Genomic DNA, 21,392 nt, shown 5'->3' with positions numbered 1-21,392 from the left:
ACCTGATTTTTTGACAAGGAAGCCAAATATACACATGGGAGAAAAGATAGCATCTTCAACAAGTGGCGCTGGCCAAGGTGGGTGACTACATATAGAGGAATTAAAATAGATCCTTATTTATCACTCTGCAGAAAAAAAAAAAACTCTAAAATGGGTCAATGACCTTAACATAAGGCCAGATACCCTGAATCCAATAGAAGAGAGACTGGGGAATAGTCTCGAACTCGTTGACAAAGAAGACTTTCTCTGAACAGAACACCATTAGCATAGGTACTAACAGCAATAATTAACAAATGGGACCTCATGAAGCTGAAACACTTCTGTACAGCAAAGGACACTGTCAGTCAAAGCAGCAGGCTTCAGAATGGGAAAAGATCGCTACCAATTACACATCTGATAGAAGGTTAATATCTATATAATGAACTCAAAAATATATAAAGAACTCATAAAACTGGACACCAAGAAAACAAATAACTCATTTGGAATGCAAAACTAAACAGAATTTTAAAAAGATGAGACAAATGGCAGAGAAACACTTAAAAGAAATTGTCAATATCCCTAGTCATCAGGGAAATGCAAATTAAAATTACTTTGAAATTTCATCTTATACCTGTTGGAATGATTAAGACCAATAAAAGTTGGCAGCTCATGTTGGCAAGGATATGGAGTAAGGGAAACACTCATTCACTGTTTGTGAGAGTGCAAATTTGTACAGTCACTATGGAAATCAGTGTGGTGGTTCCTCAGGAAGCTCAGAATAGATCTGCCTCAAGATCCTGCTATATCACTCTTGGGCATATATGCTTCCTCATACTATAGAGACACTTGCTCATGCATGTTCATTACCGATCTATTCACAATAGCCAGAACTTGGAAACAGTCTAGATGTCCATTAACAGACGAATGGATAAAGAAAATGTAGCACATTTACACAGTGGAATATTACTCAGCCTTTAAAAAAGCACAAAATTCTCAGGAGGATGGAACTAGGGGAAAAAATCATCGTGAGTGAGGTAACTAAAACCCCAGAAGACAAATATGGTATGTATTCACTCATATGTGGATGTTATCTGTTACATCTTCAACAAGCAGTCTACAATCCATATAACAGAGGTAAGGTATAAAGTGGGGGGGGGAAGGATCTCCTAAGGAAAGGGAAATAGAACATAGTTATGAAGAGACAGGTTTGAGGCTGGTGTTTGCTGCTGTGAAAACCAGCCTCTAACAGCACAGGGCTTGAGGGGGAGCCTATGGAATTGGTGGACCTGGACTTTTATATCTGAGGGAGTAAGACTTAATTCTCTGAGGCAAGTGAGAGGGGGAACACACACACACACGCACGCACGCACGCACGCACGCACGCACACACTTAGAGTTTCTTTTATCTTCTGTCTCAGTTCTGTCTTATTCTTGGTGCTTTCCTTCTAACTAACTTTATTCCCTTACAAATTTGTATCCCAACTGAATCTTTCAAGCAATATAAAAATTACAATGTGGTTACATCCTATATTTCAACTGAATGATTACAATGAATGCAAGTGAAAACCAGCATGTTTTCCACATCCCTTCATGATTAAACATTTTACATATTACAGGTAAAAAACAAGTTGTCCCAAGAACCCACATTCATTCATGTCCAAGAAACTTGTTATAGATTAACAGAGAGCAAGCATGGTATTTTTCTCAGCCAGTTCTTTTGTTGGCAGGCTGCATTTTACAGTTACAAAGAAAGGACCAATCATTTTATTATTTATCTTGAAAGGTAATCTTATAAGAAATCTTAGAAGAACCACAAATCTAAACTTTTATATATGAAAAACCATCAGTCATCTCTACTTTAAATCTTTAGGGTTCGTACCCTCTCATCAACAGTTTTTTTTTTTTTCTCTACATGATGAGGGCAGAAATAGGTATAAGAAATTAATTAGCACCTTTGGTCATCACCAATCCAATATGTAGCAGGATTAATAAAAGACCCAGAGACTGATATTGTGGTTCAAGCTTCAAGCTGAAATCAGAGAAACAAGGCAGCCAAGCCAGTAGATCTTACCTCTACCCAGCTGAAATAGCAATCTTGTCTCTACAAATCCTCAGAGGCAAAAGCTCCAAATTCCTGTCTCCTCCTCCTGCCTTATATTCCTTTCTCCACCCAGCCATATCATTCCTGTCTCCACCTCCCTAGTACTGGGATTAAAGACATGTGATCCCAGGTGCTGAGATCATCTTTGTGTGAGTTGTTTCTTTTAGGACTGGATCAATTTTATGTAGTCAGTGTGGTCGTGATCTAACAGAGATCCATCTACTTCTTGATGCTGAGTCCTGGGATTAAAGGTGTGTACCACCACCTCCTAGCTTCTATAGCTAACTAGTATGGCTGCTTTGCTATTTTGATCTCCAGTGGCTTTAATAAATCATAAACAATTCATCACCACATAGCAAGAAAGGCACATCAGCTAATAATAATTGGGCTGTTTTGTTCTTGTTCCCTGACAGTAACAAGTCCCTCACTCAACTAAAACTTTAGGTTGAGCCGGGCATTGGTGGCACATGCCTTTAATCCCAGCACTCGGGAGGCAGAGGCAGGTGGATCTCTGTGAGTTCGAGGCCAGCCTGGTCTCCAGAGTGAGTGCCAGGATAGGCTCCAAAGCTACACAGAGAAACCCTATCTCGAAAAGCCAAACAAAAAAACAAAAAAACAAAAAACTTTAGGTTGTCTTCTTGTTTCTTTTTTCCCTCAAAGCTATTCACAAAAACATTTCAATCTAACCTTAAGTTCTTTTTTTAAAGCTTTATTTCAGTTATGATGCACTCCGAAGCCTGTGCTCAACATTAAGATTAAAAGAATTTAAACTAGCTGGGCTTCCGGGACTCAGTCATTTTCCTTAATCATTAATATAAGCTACAGTCTATACAGCTCCTCAAGAGAAATTAGTTGTGTGACATCTCCTTGTTTCATTTTTTTTTAATCTTCTGAGGCCTCTGATTTATCAGAGGCGGGGGCAACACTTTAGCCTACCTTTACCTATGTGAATTTCCCCACTAAACTAATCTCTATCATAACCCCTTATTATGTTTATTAAAATCCCTCAACCATCAAACTTCTATCTAAATGGCACTACTATTATATTAAATCATTGCTTTATTTAAACAGTACAGCTTTGGAAGAAATCATCTTTATAATAATCCACAGGTTAAAAAAAATGCCCAGTAGAGTAAGATATTTCCAAGCTACATTAAGGTCAGTGGGGATTCCCCTATACCCATTCACACCATGCCAGATACCAAAGAAAAATAGCAACCAACATGCAAAGACACTCAGTAGCAAGAGACATTTGGGGGCTGAAGCTTTTGGGGCCTTGCCTATCAATATTCACCCATCAGAGGTTTGTTTCCTGGTGGGCTGATCCCCTGCAGTCAATTGCTGCCTGCTGCTCTTCTGACATGGCCACCATCACTGGAGTAGGAGGAGTATATTTGGAGAGAGGAGTAAAAGGGGTAATGTAGGGAGACACCCTAGCCCCGCCCCAGGCAACCCGGACAGATGCCAAGTGGACCCGGGACTCGCCCATGAGGGCGGGGTGAAGGGAAGTCAGGATGACATAAGGGAAGGTTCTTAAGGTTCTTAAGGGCTGCACGTGGAGACCCTGGCCCCTTCTCTCTGGCCGTGCTAGCTTGCTTCCTGTGAACTCGCTCTGGCTTGCGTTTTGCTCTGGTGTTTACCTGAATAAAGAAGTCTTACCATCACGGACTACAGTTCATCTTTGAGCGCACACAGTAACCCTTAAGAGGGTAAGGGAGGGAATATGGAGAGGGACAACTGTCACTAAGGGCCATTTGAAGGGTCACATGGAAACCCGCTCATAGAAGCTTCTTTAAATATATACATTTATGAAAGACGTCTAAATGGAGTCACCAAATAATGAGTGAGACAATGCCCCAACTAGACGTGTCACCATGTGAAACCTCCAGTACCAGGAATGGGTTATATCTAGATGAGTGGTTGGCCAAAGGGACCTCATGGAAACCCTCAAACATCTTATGTGATTGCCAAGACTATTGCTTGCTCTCCACGAACTGATGGTAAGGTCCTGTTGCTGAAGACAACACTTATGGAATGGGACATGGAGAGATTGAGCTGGTACCTGACTAGAGCCATCACCCACTACTGATGAAAGATACTCTGCGTCATATCAGAGAAGAAAGGCAAACACCAATGCAGCTACTAATCCTGTGATCTATAATGATGGCCTGCCTGCATGTTATGGTAATGCACTAGTGGCACAAATGTTGTAGCAGTAACCAACTGATCTCTGACTGGATTTGAGGCCTGCTTCATGAGTGGAACCCCCATCACTGAAATTACTCGGCTGTCCTAGAACCTAAGACTGAATAGGACTTGGGCCTAGGGAAAAACCAAGTACTATTGTTCTCCTTAAAAACAGTAATAAAATGACTCCTAAAGACCTGCTTTACCCCTAGATAAGTGCTTACTCAGCCATCATCAGAGTAGTTTCTGTTTTCAGTAGATGGGAATTCACTCACACAGAAGTCCATAACTGGACAGGATGCAGAGACTGAGAGATCTTGGAGCACTCAGTGTTAAATGGGGTGTCTTCATCAAACCCCTCCCCTTAGGTAGAATTATTTTAAGAATCAGAGGGTATGGACGACCCCAAAGAAACAGTGTTCTCCAGACTAATGCACATATGAATTCACAGAGACTGTGGTAGCATGCACAGGGCCTGCATAGGTTCAAGCCACACAGGATTCTAGTGGTGAGACGAGGAAGTGGACACAGGTTCCCATCACAAACCAAGAAGCTTTCTTCAATTGACATTCACTTACAAAGGAAAAATTAGTCTCTCCAGTGATGTACATATATATACATATCTATCTGGATGTTTTGGTTGGTCTTCAGTAGATACTGGCATACCAAAGAATAGGCTCTAATGCCTGTAAAGGGATGAACTTGTTAGTAAGGTGAGAGCAAGCATGCAAAGAGCAAAAGCTTCCTTCTTCCATGTCCTTATATAGGCTTCCAGAAGAAAAGTATAGACAGAAAGGGTTGTCTTTCTGCCTAGAGATTCGGATCAAAGAGGTGTGTCTTCCTACCTCAAAGGTCTGGACTAGAGCAGATGCACCCACTTCAAACCAAGCAAAAACTCTCACAGGTGTGCTCTCTCTGTTTCTGGAATATAGTTCATTCCAGATGTTAAGTTGACAACCAAGAATAGCCATCTGAAGCCGGGCGTTGGTGGCCCACACCTTTAATCCCAGCACTCAGGAAGCAGAGGCAGGCAGATCTCTGTGAGTTCGAGGCCAGCCTGTTCTCTAGAGCGAGTGTCAGGATAGGCTCCAAAGCTACACAGAGAAACCCTGTCTCGAAAACCAAAAAAAAAAAAAGGAAGAAAAAAAAGAGAAAAGAATAGCCATCTGTATACAGAAGTTTCTGTCTAGCCAGGTCCTGCTGCCCTTCAGTCCCAAATAAACACAAAGAGGCTTATATTAATTATAAACTGTATGGCCAATGGCCTGGGCTTCTTACTGGCTAACTTTCTCTTAATTATTAACCCATAACTATTAATCTATGTATTTCCACATGGCCTTATCTTACTGAAGAATGCCGGAATGTCCTACCTTTCCAGTAGCTACATGGCATCTCTCTGGTTACTTCTCTCCGTGTTCCTCTTCCCAGCATTCTTATAGCCTGGTAGCTCTGCCTATACTTCCTGCCTGTCTACATCCTGCCTTTCCATTAGCCAAAGCAGCTTTATTCATCAATCAATAAGAGAAACATATATTCACAGCATCAGCCATCACCGGCTCTGAGGGTATTTTCAGAGGAGGGCCAAAGTGGGTAACACCATCTGAAGGGCTGTATTGTGGCCCTGAATAAACCCACAAGCAATGAAAAAGCAAACTTATCATAGTATCCATCCTTCTCTGATTCATAACTCCAAATGCAAAGTAGCCAGCTACTTGCATTCTTGATACCATGGTGGGCTGCATCCTCAACAACAGGCCAGAATAAATCCTTCATCTGCTTTTATCAAACAATTTGTTACAACAATGAAAGAAATAACATAGCCGCTGTCTTAGAGTTTGTACTGCTGTGATAAAACGCCATGACCAAAAGCAGCTTAGGGAAGAAAGGGTTTATTTTATTTTATACATCTAGATCACAGTCTATCATCAAGGCAGGAGCCTGGAGGCAGGATCTGAAGCAGAAGTCATGGAAGAACACTGCCTGCTGGCTTGCTCAACCTGCTTACTTATAGACTCAGGTCTGTCTTTGTAGCAGTGTCACAATCCACAATAGGCTGGGCCTCCACATCAGTCAGTAATCAAAATAACCCACAGGCTTGCCTATAGGCAAATCTTACAGAGGCATTTTCTAATCATGGTTCTTTCTTCTCAGATAACTCTAGCTTGTGGCACATTGATAAAAATACCAAAGAGGGCAATACACCCTTTGTCAACTTGACACACAAATACAGTTACTGCCAAACCATAACATTTCCCTTTTTTGTTTATCCTCAAGATCTCATCTTAATATTGATGTCACAACCTAAAATATTTCAGCTTCTAAAATCTCTCAGTATTTTTTTTGTTTTTGTTTTTAAATCAAGCAACTTTAAAAATTCAGCCTTTTGCCTGGGTGGTGATGGTGGCCCATGCTTTAATCCCAGCACCCAGGAGGCAGAGGCAGGTGGATCTCTGTGGGTTAGAGACCAGCCTGGTCTACAGAGCAAGTCCCAGGACAGTCAAGACTACACAGAGAAACCCTGTCCTGAAAAACAAAACAAAAACAACAATAACAAGAAAAAAAATCCAGCCTCTTTAAGATGTCCGAAGTCTCTTTAAAATTGCAAAATTTGTCTGAAATATCCAAGGACTCTAAAATTACAGTTACTTTAAGTTATCCAAGGTTTCATAACTGTAGGCTTCTGTATAATAAAAAAATTAAATTCTTTCTAACTCCAAAAATAGTAGCAGCAGTCAGCAAGGTAGGAGGTGCTCAGGCCATCAGGCAAGTGCAGAGGGAGGGAGTGGTCCCTGATCAGGGAGGTCCTTGTCTCAGGGACAGGCTCTCTCTTTGCTTGCTAGGACAGTGAGGGAAGCCAGGCAGTCATGAGGAGGTCAGAGGCAGCAGAGCAAGCACAACGCTTTCCATGATGTCGGGCGCCACCCAGAGGACTGAGGGAGAATTTTCCTCTGAGATGCTAAAAACTCCTTAGGTTTCAAGACACTAGGGGGAGGCTGAGCCTTTGTCATCACAAAGGAAAGGAGCCTTCCTGGCTGGGGAGACAGCAGGCTCTGGAGACAGCTCTCTTGAGCTAGAGGTGCTGTGCGGGGCTTTTTTCCCTTCCCCTGGCCTGTAGTGCCGGCGGGGGGGGGGGTGACTGAGAGGCTCAAGGCGAGGGCAACAGACCACCTCGATGACACTGATGTGCCTCTTGAACATGGAAGTTGGGGAGGTGGAGGAAGCGCATGATGCCGGGTAAAAGGTTCAGCCAAGACAAAGGTGAGGAGGCAGGGAATGTGGTCTGGGTTTCTGCAGCCTGTGGCTGAAACCACTTTGAAGTTTGGGTGGGTCTGTGCAGCCTGTGGGGAAACGCAGAGGGCTGGTGATCCCCTGACTCCTGACCAGCCCCAAGTAGGCCTCTTGGCCCAAGTAGACAGCAAAGGATGTGCCAAGCTCCAGACACATCAGATGACGACTTTGTGGCATTTTAGCCCACCAGTCTGTAAGTGATGGTCACAGTGGCTGCAAGAAACCTGGAAGAAGTGCTTTAAAAATGTTTAGTGAAATCATAAGACTTCGTCCAGGGGCATTTGGGTGGTTCCAAATAAATAATTGTTCATGAATGAATGGAGAGAAATAGAGACGTGGAGAAGGGAGAGAGAGACAGACTCACCCACAGACAGAATATGAGAGTTAAATGAATATGAACGCACTCAGTAGGTGTACAATACCAACCCAATATGGACACACTCACTAGGTGTACAGTACCAACTCAAATACTTTTATAAACTGACTCATCCAGGTGTAGCCATGCATGTCTTTAATCCCAGCACGCAGGAGGCAGAGTTCAAGGTTAGCCTGAGCTACATATCAAGTTCAAGGCCATCTAGGGGCACATAATGAGATCCTGTCACACACACAAAAAGTTGCTTCACACCCCAAATATACTGTAGACATAGATACCCTAGTTAATACCAAACATTTCAAAGCTTTACCTAATGAAGACAGTGTCCAGGAATAGAGAATCCACTGAACAGAACACATCAGACCACATGTGAATTTTTGTTCATTCTTTTATTTTAGTGCTGGGGGTGGAAGGCAGTGACCCCCTCCTGCTGGTCAGACATGTGTGTGACTCTCCTGGGGGTCATGGGCTGGGAAGAGCAACTGAGATCACCCATAGAAGAAGAGGGAAGCACTGAGGGTGAGGGTGTCTCAGGGACACTCTCGGGATCCCCAAAGACTCTGAGCAGGGACACTGGGGATGAAAAAGGTGGCAGGAACTAGAGCAGAGTGCCCCCAAGTTGCTTGCATGCCTATGGGAAGCACAGACCCTCAGTGACCAGGGCAGGGAGCCGAGGGCTTCTCACAGACCCAGAAGTTGTTGGCAGTACATCTTCTGTCATTCCATTTATCATCTCCCAGCTCCACGCAGTCCTCATCCCCATCATTATTGGGCTCCCCCTCTCTCCAGAAGCTGCAAATATTACTAGTTATCAGAGAGAGCCATCCTGCCTGGACCCCCATCCCATCCACTACAGAGGCACTGGATCTTGGCGTTTCATGGACAAAGTCTGAGGACCAAGACAATGGACAGGAGTCCAGGGCAGGGCTTAGCAAAATCTGGGTCCTAACCTTGCCTCCATTAGACTCAGCCCAGCAATGCTAGTGAACTGGCCTTAGGCTCAAGGGACAGAATGCCAGGGATGGGGGTCCTGCGTTTGAAATGGCCATGGTGCTTTCCAAGACCAAAGGCTGTCTTTAGAATGAGAGCCATCTACCAGCCAGCTGCCTCTGGATTCTGAGTAGTCACCTGAGCTGGAGGGGGGTGTCATCCACCCAACGCCAGGAACCTTCACGTCTGTGGTCGCTGAGGCCGATCCACGTGAGTTCATTCTTTCTCATGTGCCAGAATTTGAGGAATCTCTGAACGGATGTGGCAGTAAGGATAAAGGTGTGTGAGGCCATCCTCCATCTTCCATCCTTCATCCTCAGTCCCACCCTTCCCCGTCTCCCACTCAAGTTCTTTCTGCACTCAAGCCTAGTGTGATTAGTCGAGTTGTGTGGACTGGCATGTGAATGCATGCCATGCATACAGGTCAAAGTGCATGCATGTGGAAATATGTTCACTTATATCTCAGCTCATAGGTGTGTCCCAAGAGGGCCACACAATGTCTCAAAGCTTCTCTGACTCCCTTCAGACTTAACCCCCTCTCCTGTGTTCAGGACCTCCCCACTCCACTGTGCTTCCTCCCCCCCCAAGCAGCGCCCCCCCACAAGACTGCATCTCCTCCATGTCCCACAGCCTCCCATCTGGAATCCAATCCCTAGGACAAAGTAAGATGGAAGGACTTCTTTGGGCCCACTCACCTGCTCTTCAATACTGTTGACAATCACCAGGTGAGCTCCAAGAGCCTGGCAGGAGGAGGCTGAGGCTTCCCAGCTGCCCAGAGTCCTGGAGAAGAGGTAGCAGCTTCCCTGGAAGAGCTCCCAGTACCAGGGGCAGGGCCGGCACAGGCCAGCTGCAGAGCACACAGTGCAGTGGGGGTGCGTGAGCTCAGGGCCTGGGTTCTCTTCTCCCCTCTGCCTCGGGCCCTGGAGCCCAGGGTTGGGTTTCTATTTCAGCTACCAAATCGGTGGTCTCAAAACCTAGACATAGTCCCCATGCTCTATCCTGCCCACCTCAGAGGAAGCCCCAGAAGGTGGAGCCAACCCCTCTGCTGAGCCCTCAGCTCCCTCCTAACTCAGGCCCTGGAGCCTCACCCAGTGAGGCATTGATCTGAGTCAGCTGATGCTGGATCTGCTCCAAGCTGGAGTGTGTCTGCTCATGAGGAACAGCATCTACAAGAGGAGGTTTGCAACAATTAAGCACCAACTGTATGCCTGATGCAGAGCTGGACCCACAAGATCACTTTTGGTGGTCACAGTGACCCCAGGAGCCAATGTCACAGGCTAGAACACTGAACCTCAGACCCCATTAGTCCCAACACTGCCAGGACACAGGACCTCACACAGGTCCATGGCCTCCCACATCCTGTCACACACCCAGCATGCCTGTGCCCATGCTCGCCCACCTCACACAGCCTCAGAGTCCTCTCCCACTCAGAGCCCAGTTATCCCTCACCCAAGCTGGAGCTCCCCTGCTGATCCAGAGTCTGTCCCTGGGGGTATCCATGAATCCTGGAAACTGCAAGAGAGAAGAGCACAGCCACACCCTCCATGAGCACTGATGCTACCTGGCTGTGCCAAGTTCAGCTCCAAGTTCAGCTCTGAGCCCCATTTCAGAGAGGAACAGTCAGCTGCCCCTGGTCACAGATGAAACGAGGGATGTGCAGCTTAGATGTCACAGCTCTGATGAATTTGGGGGGTAGGCAAGGATCATCCCAGAGGAAAATCTTAAAGCTTAGTTAGTGTCCCATACTAGAGTTCTTGTGTAACAAGTGCAAAAATAAAATAGTAAACAAAATAAGAAACAGACAAAACCTCACAAAAACAAAACAAAAAACAACCTAAAAGGGTTCTGAATTCCAGACCCCCTTCCCCAGCCCTGCCTTGTCTGACCTTGAACCAGGATGGCCAACATCAGCACAAAGAGGCCCAGAGAGATGAGGAGCAGAAGAAGCCAGGGGACTCGGGTCAGACATTCTGCAGGATGGGCAGATAGGCAGAGCTGAGGTCCCAGGAGCAGATCCTGCCCTGCTGTGTTCATTCTTCAGAGGACCCTGACACCTGTACCCCTGAATCACCCCAGTACATGGCATGCTCTTGCAACTGGGAATGAGACCCTGGGGGTTGCTCTCAGCAAATCCCTTGCCTCCAAATGTGATCTCCTCTGCATGGGACAGAACACAACAGCTGACCTCCAAAGCTCAGCCACCTCCCTTACCCCCAAGCTATCGGTCAGGCCCTTATCACCCTGGATCCTGGACCCAGCTCCCCTGAGAGCACCCAGAGGTGCCCAGCCTCACCATGGTTCTTTGGCCGCTGGGGCTCTGGCTCTCCTGCCATTTTCTGTTTCCTCACTCCCCGATGTCCACCTCCTCTCTGCCCTGGGATTTATATAACCCCATGGCCCTCTGGATCACCCCCTGTGAGGTCCATTCTTCTCTGACTCAGGAGGAAAAAAAGGGAACAGGATGGGGGCATCCTCACCCCGGAAAAGTGTGGGGAGAGAAGCATTGCTTGACACAGCTAGAAGGTGCCAGTCTGGGCTAGGAGGTATGCTGTGTATTTTGATGCCAATTTCATTTTTTCAAGCCACATCCAGTACTGAGACTTCAGCTGTGCAATGGAGCATTGAGGGGCTGAGGACATGCCTCGGTAGGTAGACTGCTTGCCTGGCATGCACAATGCCCTGGGTTCAATCCCCATCACTGCAGAAACTGGGTGTGGTTGTGTGTAACTCTCATCCCAGAACCGTGAGATAGAGGCAGAAAGATCAGAATTTCAAGGTTATCACTGGCCACATATCAAGTTAGAAACATTAGAGGCTAGGGGCAGAAGTAGAAGATGAAGAGCAGGAGAAAGAAACGAAGAGGAGGAGAAAAAAACAAGAAAAAGTAGTATTTCTGCTGTGAATTGTCAGGGTAAAGTTTAATCCAATGCCCAAGTAAAACATCATCTATTCTAGCGATGGGATCACTTGAGATTTACACACATTGAGCCAAAGAGATGGCTCAGTGGGTACAATGCTTTCTGTGTAAGCTTGAGGACTTAAGTTTAAATCCCTGGAACCCATGGGAAAAAACCCTGGATACTGTAGCACATGTCTGTGCTCCACAATGAAATGGGAGGTAGAGAGAGGAAAATCCCTGAAGACTTGCAAATCAGCCATCTGGGAGTCAGAAACAGAGGTAGAGGAGACCCTGCCTCAACGAATGTGCAAGTGAGGACTCTCCTAAGGTGTTCCTCTGACAGCTACACACTCAGTGTGGCACCCAAGTGTCTGCACTCCTGAGAGAGGGGGGGGGGAGAGGAGGGAGAGAGAAAAAAACTAGGGATGGAGATTTTCAGACATTATTATTATTGCTATTGTTTGTTTTTCCAGACAGGGATTCTTTGTGTAGCCTTGGAGCCTGTCCTGGCACTTGCTCTGTACATCAGGCTGGACTGGAACTCACAGAGATCCACCTGCCTCTGCCTCCCAAGTGCTGGGATTAAAGGCGTGCACCACCAATGAATGCCTGATGGAGAAATTATTCTATGTGGTCTCCCTGACATGGATAACTCAGCCTCAAGGGCAGAGTGCTTCCTGATGTCCAGCCTTTCCTTGTTAGATTTGACCTGATAGGTACTGCTCTGGCTTTTCTAGGTGACCTGAGATCCTCTCTGTGCCTCCCAGGTGACAAACACTGATAAAACGTTGCTCCCAGATGGGCTGTGCTGTACACAGTGTTATGCCTACACACCAGAAGAAGGCACCAGATCTCATTATAGATGGTTGTGAGCTACCATGTGGTTGCTGGGAACTGAACTCAGGACCTTTGGAAGAGCAGGTCTTAACCTCTGATGGCTCTCAACTTCTTAAAATGTCTCTTAACCTCTGAGCCATCTCTCCAGCCTCCGGCTCACTTGTTATGAGGGAAGAATTTCACAGGATGTCAGCCGCAAATGAGGCTCCAGTGTAATATTGATGGAATATGACAGCAAGCACCCCATCCTGTAAATGTGTGAGATCACATGACACATATATAGCTCCAATCACACACATCTCCATATCCTAGGGCTGGGACTTCAGCTTGCACAAGGCCCTGGGTCCCTCCCCAGCACCGCTACCAACATCAAAGAAGTGCCTGCCCATATAATGACCACTAGAGCAACCCCAGTGTGTTTGGGCTGCAGCCCCAGTGGCTCCAGAACAGTGGAAACTGAGGTCTCCCAATTCTGGACTCCAGGGAACTGGAGGAAGCTGCAGCTGGCATGTGGGGTGCTGCATGTGGGGTGCTGCTTCCTGTTACTACTGTGTCTTCACAGGCTGGAAGGGGTCAGCGAGTTCTTTGGAGTCTCTTATCTTTTTTAAAAAGCTTTGTTTTTATTTTTAATTATGTGTATATGTGTGTGGATTGTGTGTGTGGTGCAATGGCTGAGGAGACCAGAAGAGGATATCAGATTATCTTGAACTGAAGTTACGGTGGTTGTGAGCTGCCCTCTGTGTGTGTTGGGAGCCAAACTCAGGTCCCCTGCGGTATGTTCTCTCTCTTTTCCTCTCCCTCCCTTTCCCTTTCTCTTTTTGGTTGTTGTTGTTTTTTTTTTTTTTTTCTGAGACAGAGTCTCACTTAGTCCAAGTTGGCCTTGATATACAGCCACAGTTTACTCTGAATCCGCATTCTTCTGCCTCCATTTCCTAAGTGTTGTGATGACAGACATGTGGTAGGTACCACATGAGCTCTGGGGTTCTTTTTTTATTAATCAGGAGGAGGATGAGGGGGAGGAGGAGGAGGAGAATGAGGAGAGGAGGAGGAGGCATACCACAGTGGAAGTGTGTCTGTTTTTCTCATGTGGGTTCCATGGATGGAAGGCAGCTTGGTGGATTTGTGGCAAGCCCCTTTATCTATGGAGCCATCTTGGCAGCTCTCTGAGTCTCTTTTTGAGGCTCTCAGCTCACTTAGTGGAATCTACTACCATGAGATGACCTACTGTGGCGGTTAACATTGATTACCAACCTGATAGGATCCAGAATCACCGTGGGAATGAGCCTTGGGCATGTCTGTGAGGGAGTTTCAGAGTAGGTTAATAGGGGTGCAAAGACCACCCCCCCCCCCCGACCAAGAGTGGCACCATCCCACTGGCTGGAGTCCGGACTGAATAAAAAGCAGAAAGTGAATTGATCAACAGCATTCATTGATCTCTGTTTCTGGACTAGGGATGCAACGTGATCAGCTGCCTCGTGCTTCTGCTGCCATCTTCTTTCATGAAAGCTCCACCCACCACCATTCTATCTTACTCTTCCCTTTCACCAAATCCTCCTTCCAACCCCCTCCTACTCCCCCTCCTGTGTGTGTGTGTGTGTGTGTGTGTGTGTGTGTGTGTGTGTGTGTATGCGTGTGTGCACGCACTCGCCTGCATGCGTGCACATGTGTGTATAAAACCCACTACATTTATGGGTGAGTGTGCCAGTGTACTCGGAAGGGTGGGGCTTACAAGCCCTTCCTTCATCCATGATGACCAAGTTGATGGATTGATGGATCCAGTCTTCTCACAACTGGTCAGTGTGAAGAGAACAAACAACTTTTGGGTGCTTAGCCCTAAACTGGACATCTATGTCATCCCCTCCAAGCTCAGGTGAGGACGCAGAAAGAATGTAGGAGCTGCAGAAAGAGGAGGAGCAGTGGGAGCTGTCCTCCGTATATGACATGGTCATTGCCCCCAGGAACTCATAGCAGCAGTAGCTTACCTCACTAGACCTGCACAAAAGTAGTCCTTCTCATCTGTCTCCCCACTCCTCTTCTCTCTGCATAATGTATGTGCATGCCACACGTGATGCATGTGTGTGGAGGTCAGAGAACAGCCTGCAGAGTCAGTTTCTTCCCATCAACTTTTATGTGGGTTCCAGGGATTGAATTCAGGTCACCACCAAGACATGGCATTCTGAAAAGAGGAATTACAGAAGCAGGGATGGAATAGGGAGGTGGAACAGTACTTCAGTTATAGGAGGGAGAGTGCCAGGAGCGGGAAGTGAAAAAAGATGTGACCTTTCTGAGGAACTAGAGTCAGGGGGGCCCCAGGAGGGAAATGGGAAGGGTAGTTCAGAATATGATTGCAAGGCATGTATCGCTCAGGAGGAGGGCTATTACTATGGTGGAGAATATCCTGTTCAAGAGCCTGCATGCTGCCTGACCTTCTTAGGGAAGGAGATGCCCCTTCTCTGCTGATGTGTCTATAGAGCTGGGAAAGTCCCCAGCTGAGCATGAAGAATTTATCAGACAGGCAGACTCTCCTTCTGGCACCATGAGCAGACAGTTCCCCCAGCTCTCTGAGTCTTAGGTTTTCCTGTTTGCAGAATGGAAACTGCTATCGATGGTTAATATTGTCAGCTTGATAGCTTCTGGAATCACCCAGGAGTCAAGCCCCCAGGTGTGCCAGGGATGAGTTTCTAGGTAGGGTTAGTTGAGTTGAGAAGACATACCCTAAAATGTAGGTGGCTCTATCCCATTGGGTTGGAGTTTTTGAATTGAATAAAAATAAAGTGAGCTGAGTACCTTACTTCATCTCTCTCTCTGCTTCCTGGCTGCAGATGCAATGTGGCCAGTAGCCTCACATACCTGTGTGTATGCCATTCATGCTATGGCCTGTACCTTCAAAACTGTGATCCAAAATAATGTGTTCTTCAATCACTTTCATCACAGTTATGAGAAAGTGCAATCAAGACAGCTGTCATTCAGAGCTTAGTGCCCTCCTAAAGTTGGTTTTTCTTTATTAAATTAATCTGTTTGCTAGCCGGGTGGTGGTGGCACATGCCTATAATCCTAGCACTAGGGAGGCAGAGGCAGGCAGATCTCTGTGAGCTGGAGACCAGCCTGGTCTACAAGAGCTAGTTCCAGGACAGCCTCCAAAGCCACAGAGAAATCCTGTCTTGAAAACACCAAAAAAAAAAAAATTAATCTGTTTGTATTGATTTTTTTTTCTGAGAGAGAAAATGTGAAGTTGGCTGGGTAGCAAAGTGGGGAGAATCTGGGAGGAGCTGGAGAGGGGAAAGACCATGAAAAACATTGGGACATCATCTGACCTCCATATTACATGGACACTCCACACCCACACAAGCATACACAAACACACAGCATGCACGTCGCTGGAGAACCTTCAGTAGATGAAGCCTACTGGAAAGAAATTAGCGGACTACCCTTGAACTATCTAGGAAAACAGTCTTAATGAGGGATCATCTGGGTCAGGTGGGCTGAGGGAGTGTCTGTAGGGGACTGTCGTGATTGTCCTAATTGATGTGGGAGATCCAGCCTGAAAGTGGGTGACACCATTCCCTGGGTTGGGGTGCTGCACTGTATAAGAGTGGGGATGGATGGAGCATGTGTTAGATCCTGAGCTGCTATCCACAATTTCCTAAGGCTAGGCTGCAGCCTGCCCCCCAAACCTCTCGCACAGGTGTAAACCACAAGCATTCCACCCCCTCCTGATTGGTTGGCTCAGAGCTGGGTCCCAAACACCAAACCACAGGACTCCCTGATTGGCTGAAAGTGTGGCACCTTGGAAAGTCCCCAACTGCTTCTCCCCTTTTACATTATGATTTACATTATGATGTGATGGGGAACTGTCTTTTTGTGGGTTTTTCCCTTTAAAACTAACTGCTGCCCCTGCTTCAGAGACACAGTTTGGAGCCCAAATGCTGCTGCCTCCCTGATACCAGTTTTTCCAAGTAACTTTTTGGCTTACTCGAAGCCAGTCTTTTATGGTGGATTATTCCTGGATTCTCAGACTTAACACATCACTGCTCTCTGCTGTAGCTGCTGCATGTTTTGCCACCTTAACTTCCCTGCTATGATGGACTGTAACAGAATTGTTAGAATTGTGTCTTTTTTTGTTGTTGTTTTTGAGACAGATTTCTTTGTGTAGCCCTAGCTGTCCTAGACCAGGTTGGCCTCGAACTCACAGATATCTGCCTACTTCTGCCTCCTGAGTGCTGGGATTAAATGAGTGGGCCACCACCACCCAGCTGGAATTGTGTCTTAGTTAGGGTTTTATTGCTGTGAAGAGATACCGTGATCATGGCAACTCTTTTTTTTTTTTTTTTTTTTCTCGAGACAGGGTTTCTCTGTGACTTTGGAGGCTGTTCTGGAACTCGCTCTAGGCTGGCCTTGAACTCACAGAGATCTGCCTGCCTCTGCCTCTGCCTCCTGAGTGCTGGGATTAAAGGCGTGCACCACCAATGCCCAGCTATGGCAACTCTTATAAAGGAAAACATTTAATTGGGGCTGGCTTACAGTTTCAGAGGTTTAGTGCAGTATCATTATGGCAACCTGCAGACATGGTGGTGCAGAAGGAACTACATGTTGATCTTCAGGCAGTAGGAGGCTGTCACACTAGGCCTAGCTTGAGCATATGAGACCTCAAAGCCTACGTCCACAGTGACACACTTCCTCCAAAAAGGCCACGGACTCCAATAAGGCCACACCTCCTAATAGTGCCACTGCCTATGGACTAATCATTCGAACAGGTGAGTCTGTGTGGGCCATTCCTTTTCAAACCACCACAATTGTGAGCTAAAACCCCCTTTTCTCCCACGTTGCTGTTTGTCAGTGTGTTTTAACACAGCAAGAAATGCAACTGGGACAGTACTGAGGGGACTTCGGTGCCTTGCTGACTTTTAAAACTAAAACTGGGTATGCACACATATGTGGGTACTCACATATAGGTGTAGAAAAGGACATCAGATTCCCTGGCATTAGAGCTACAAGCAGCTGTGAGCCACCTAATGTGGATCCTGGAGATTAAACTTGGGCCATTTGCAAGAGCAGTATGTGCTGTTTTGTGGGGGGCTGAGACAGGGTTTCTCAGTATAACAGCTTTGGCTGTTCTGGAACTCGCTTTGTGGACCAGGCTGGCCTCGAACTCACAGAAATCTGCCTGCTTCTGCCTCTCGAGTGTTGGGATTAAGGGTGTGTGCCACCATGTCTTGCTGTAGTATGTGCTATTAACTGTTGGGATATCTGTGCTGGTTAGTCTTCCATCAACTTGATACAAGGTAGAATCATTTGGGAAGAGGGACTCTCAGTTGGGAAAAGGCCTCCATCAGATTGACCTATAGGCAAGTCTGTCAGGGATTTTTTTGTGTTTTTTGTTTTTTTATTAATAATTCATGTGAGAGGATCCAGCTCACTGTGGGAGGAGTCACCTCTGGGCTGGTGGTCCTGAGTAGTATAAGGAAGCAGGCTGAGCAAGCCATGAGGAGCAAACCAGTAAGCAGCATTCCTCCATGGTCTCTGCTTTAGCTCCTGCCTCCAGGATCCTGCCTTGAGTTCCTGCCCTGACTTCCCTTAATGAATGACTATAAGTTGTAAGGAGAAATAAATTCCCTAATTTACTTTTGGTCATGGTGCTTTTACCACGGATCTAGAATTAAGACACCAGCTCTCCAGCCCTTCTTGCTGCTTTTTTCTTCTTCTTGGCCTCCCTAAAGAGAACAAGCCTCCTCTGCCATGTCGTTGCCCATTTCATGCTGTCTTGCCTCAGGCCCTAAAGCAGTAGTCCACCTGTTCATGGCCTGAGACCCACAAAGCTCAGAGCAAAACACCAGTTGTTTATAAGCTCAAGAAAGAGTTGTTTTTCCTATCTCTGCGACCTCACTACTTGACAGAAACAACTTCAAAGAGGTGGGTTTTCCCTCACGATTTCAGAGGGCTTCATACAGAATGGTGAGGAAGGCTGAGCAGGTGGCATGGTTGAACAGTTAAGTTTACTGAAGTCACAGCTGGGCAATGGCCTTTGGTGACTCTTCTCCTCCAGCAGCCTGCACAGTACTTCCTGGCATGAACGTTAGCCAGCAGGAAGGAGACTTCCAGTGTGGGTCCAGCCTGATTGCTCTGTGTCCTGGTACATGGTTTCTTTCTGTTCTTGACATCAGGATATAGAAATGGATAAAATAACCCAGAATTCTACCTTTGAGTGGTTTTTGCAGGCATGTGTGCATAGTCTGCAGTACCCACACTGTGCTGCAGAGTTAAAGATTTCCTCCTAAGAACTGTATCTTGGTGCCTCCTTCCATTTCTCTGCTGTGGTGATACCTTGCTTGTACAAATAAAGCCTGTCTGAGAGTCAGATAATGGAGCTTGTCACTAGCTAACCATAGAAGTCTGGACGTCTGTACAGATAAACAGGAAGTGAGGTAGCTCGGCAGAGATAGGATATAAGCAGGGAGAAACAGGAAATTGCACTCTTGTCTTCTGAGATGCTAAGGAGACAAAGTGTGCCATGGCTTGCTCATCTCTGATCTCTCAGCATTTCCCTCTATATATCTGACTCTGGCCTTTTATTATCTAGACCAATTAAGAACCCTATTTACATTTTGGCACCCTGCTGTTAATATATGTTTCTCTTATTGATTGATTAATAAAACACTGATTGGCCAGTAGCCAGGCAGAAAGTATAGTCAGGCTACCAGATGAGGAGAATTTGGGGGTGAGGACACAGAGAGAAGCCACTAGGAGACACCATGTAGCCACCGAAGGAGTAACAGGTCTGAACATTCTCTGGTAAGCCAAGAACATGCGGAAATACTCAGATTAATAGAAATGGGTTAATAATTAAGAGAGAGCTAGCCAATAAGAAGCCTAACCCTTCAGCCAAACAGTTTATATTAATATAAGCCTCTGTGTATTTATTTGGGACTAAAGAACTTCGGGACCTGGTAGAACAAAAACTCCATTTACACCCCACCCTCTTAGTCACCTTCTGTGAAATCAAGCCTTCAATTTCTACAAATGATCCTGTCTCACAAAAAATAAGTTAGAGCCTTGGGAGAGCTAGGTAGGTAAGGGCACTTGATGGCAAGCCCATTGACCTGAGTTCAAGCCTAGGAATTCATTCCATGTAGGAGGAGAGAACAGACTCTATACAATTGTCCTCTGACCTCCACAAAACAAAGCTAGTGGAAAGCAGGTTTCTCATCATTGGAGGAGTTAAGGTGTCAAAATCTGGAGAGCTCAACAGAGTACAGTGGAGTGTTAGTCCTAGTTATTAATTTTCAAAATGTATAAGAACATGGGTATGTGTGTTTGTATATTATGATACAAATAAATTTTAAACTGCATTTATTGTGCATTTGTGTTAGTTACTTTTGTGTTGCTGTGATAAAACACCATATCCAAGGCAACCTACAGCAGAGTTTATCTGGGGCTTACAGTTTCAGAGGGTTAGAGTTCTTGATATCCTAGCAGAGGTAGCAGGAGCAGACAGCTGGGGCAGCAGTTGAGAGCTCACATCTCAAAGAGCAAGCAGGGAACGGAGGAACCTAACTCAGAACTGCTGGAGTCTCCAGTGCACATCTCCTCCAGCAAGGTCTCACCTCTTAATGTTTCCCACCAGTTCTACCAACTGGAGACCATGTAATCAAACATGAAACATATGAGCCCATGGGTGCCATTCTCATCCAGACATTATTCTCTCTCTCTCTCTCTCTCTCTCTCTCTCTCTCTCTCTCTCTCTCTCTCTCTCTCTCTGTGTGTGTGTGTGTGTGTGTGTGTGTGTGTGTTTCACGAGCCATAGTGTGCATGTGCTCAGAGGACAATTTGTAGGAGTCAGTTCTCTTCTTCCACCAGATGGGTTTAAAGGGTCACTCTCAGGCCACTGCCTGGTGTGGTGGTGCACACTTTTAATCCTGGCACTCAGGAGGCAGAGACAGGTGGATCTCTGTGAGTTCCAAGCCAACGAGGGCTACACAGTGAGACCCCATCTCCAACAAAGAAACTGGCCACAGGTCACTGGTGATTGGTGGCGAGTGCCTTCACCCACTGAGCATTCTTGCTCTATGTTATGATTTTGTTGCATTTGGGGAGCCTGTGGAACCTTCAAGGTGTGGCTGACAGAAGTAGGACACTAGAGTCAGGCCTTGGGGGTTGTCACCCAGCCTTGCTTTCATCCTTCTGCCTCTGCTTCTTGTCTCCTACTTCAATGCTACCAGTGACTGTCACCACTGATGGAATTGCCCTGGCTATCCTTACTGTGATGGATTCTGTCCTAATCTTTGAGCTGAAATAAGCCCCTCCATAATCTATGTCAGGTATTTTGGTCACAACAATGTGAAAGGTAATTAATAGGCATATATATTTATATGTATGAATGTATGTACTGTGCATATTTACATTTGTATGCATAAACACACATGCCTGTTTTTGTGTGAGTCTATGTGGACATGTGTATGATTATGTGTATGAGTGTATCTGTGCATGTTTGTGTGGGCATGAGAGTCTATATTTGAATACTTGGCCCTCAGTTGGTGGAGCTGTTGGGAAGGATTAGGAAGTGTGATCTTGTTGGAGAAGGTGTGTCACTGGAGACTGGCTTTGAGGTTTCAAAGGACTCTAGCACAGTGGTTCTCAATCCTAAAGCTTCAACCTTTAACACAGTTCCTCATGTTGTGGTTACCCCCAACCATAAAATTATTTTCATTGCTACTTCATAACTGTAATTTTGCTACTGC

At 46.1% G+C, this 21,392-nt stretch overlaps 1 protein-coding gene across 1 annotated transcript; it reads right to left on the bottom strand.

Moving 5' to 3' along the window:
- Positions 1–8,343: 8,343 nt before the first annotated feature.
- Positions 8,344–11,254, bottom strand: LOC100755286 (CD209 antigen-like protein C). Its single transcript, XM_035443269.1, is given in 8 exon segments — positions 8,344–8,723; positions 9,060–9,172; positions 9,617–9,768; positions 10,010–10,087; positions 10,371–10,433; positions 10,808–10,891; positions 11,001–11,076; positions 11,210–11,254. Coding segments are annotated over 8 exon segments (753 nt in total). The 3' UTR covers positions 8,344–8,581.
- Between the last annotated feature and the right edge of the window lie 10,138 nt (positions 11,255–21,392).

This window comes from Cricetulus griseus, chromosome 4 (assembly GCF_003668045.3).
Source record: "Cricetulus griseus strain 17A/GY chromosome 4, alternate assembly CriGri-PICRH-1.0, whole genome shotgun sequence".
In the NCBI taxonomy this organism is placed as follows: Eukaryota; Metazoa; Chordata; class Mammalia; order Rodentia; family Cricetidae; genus Cricetulus; species Cricetulus griseus.
This window is presented reverse-complemented; position numbering and strand designations above follow the sequence as displayed.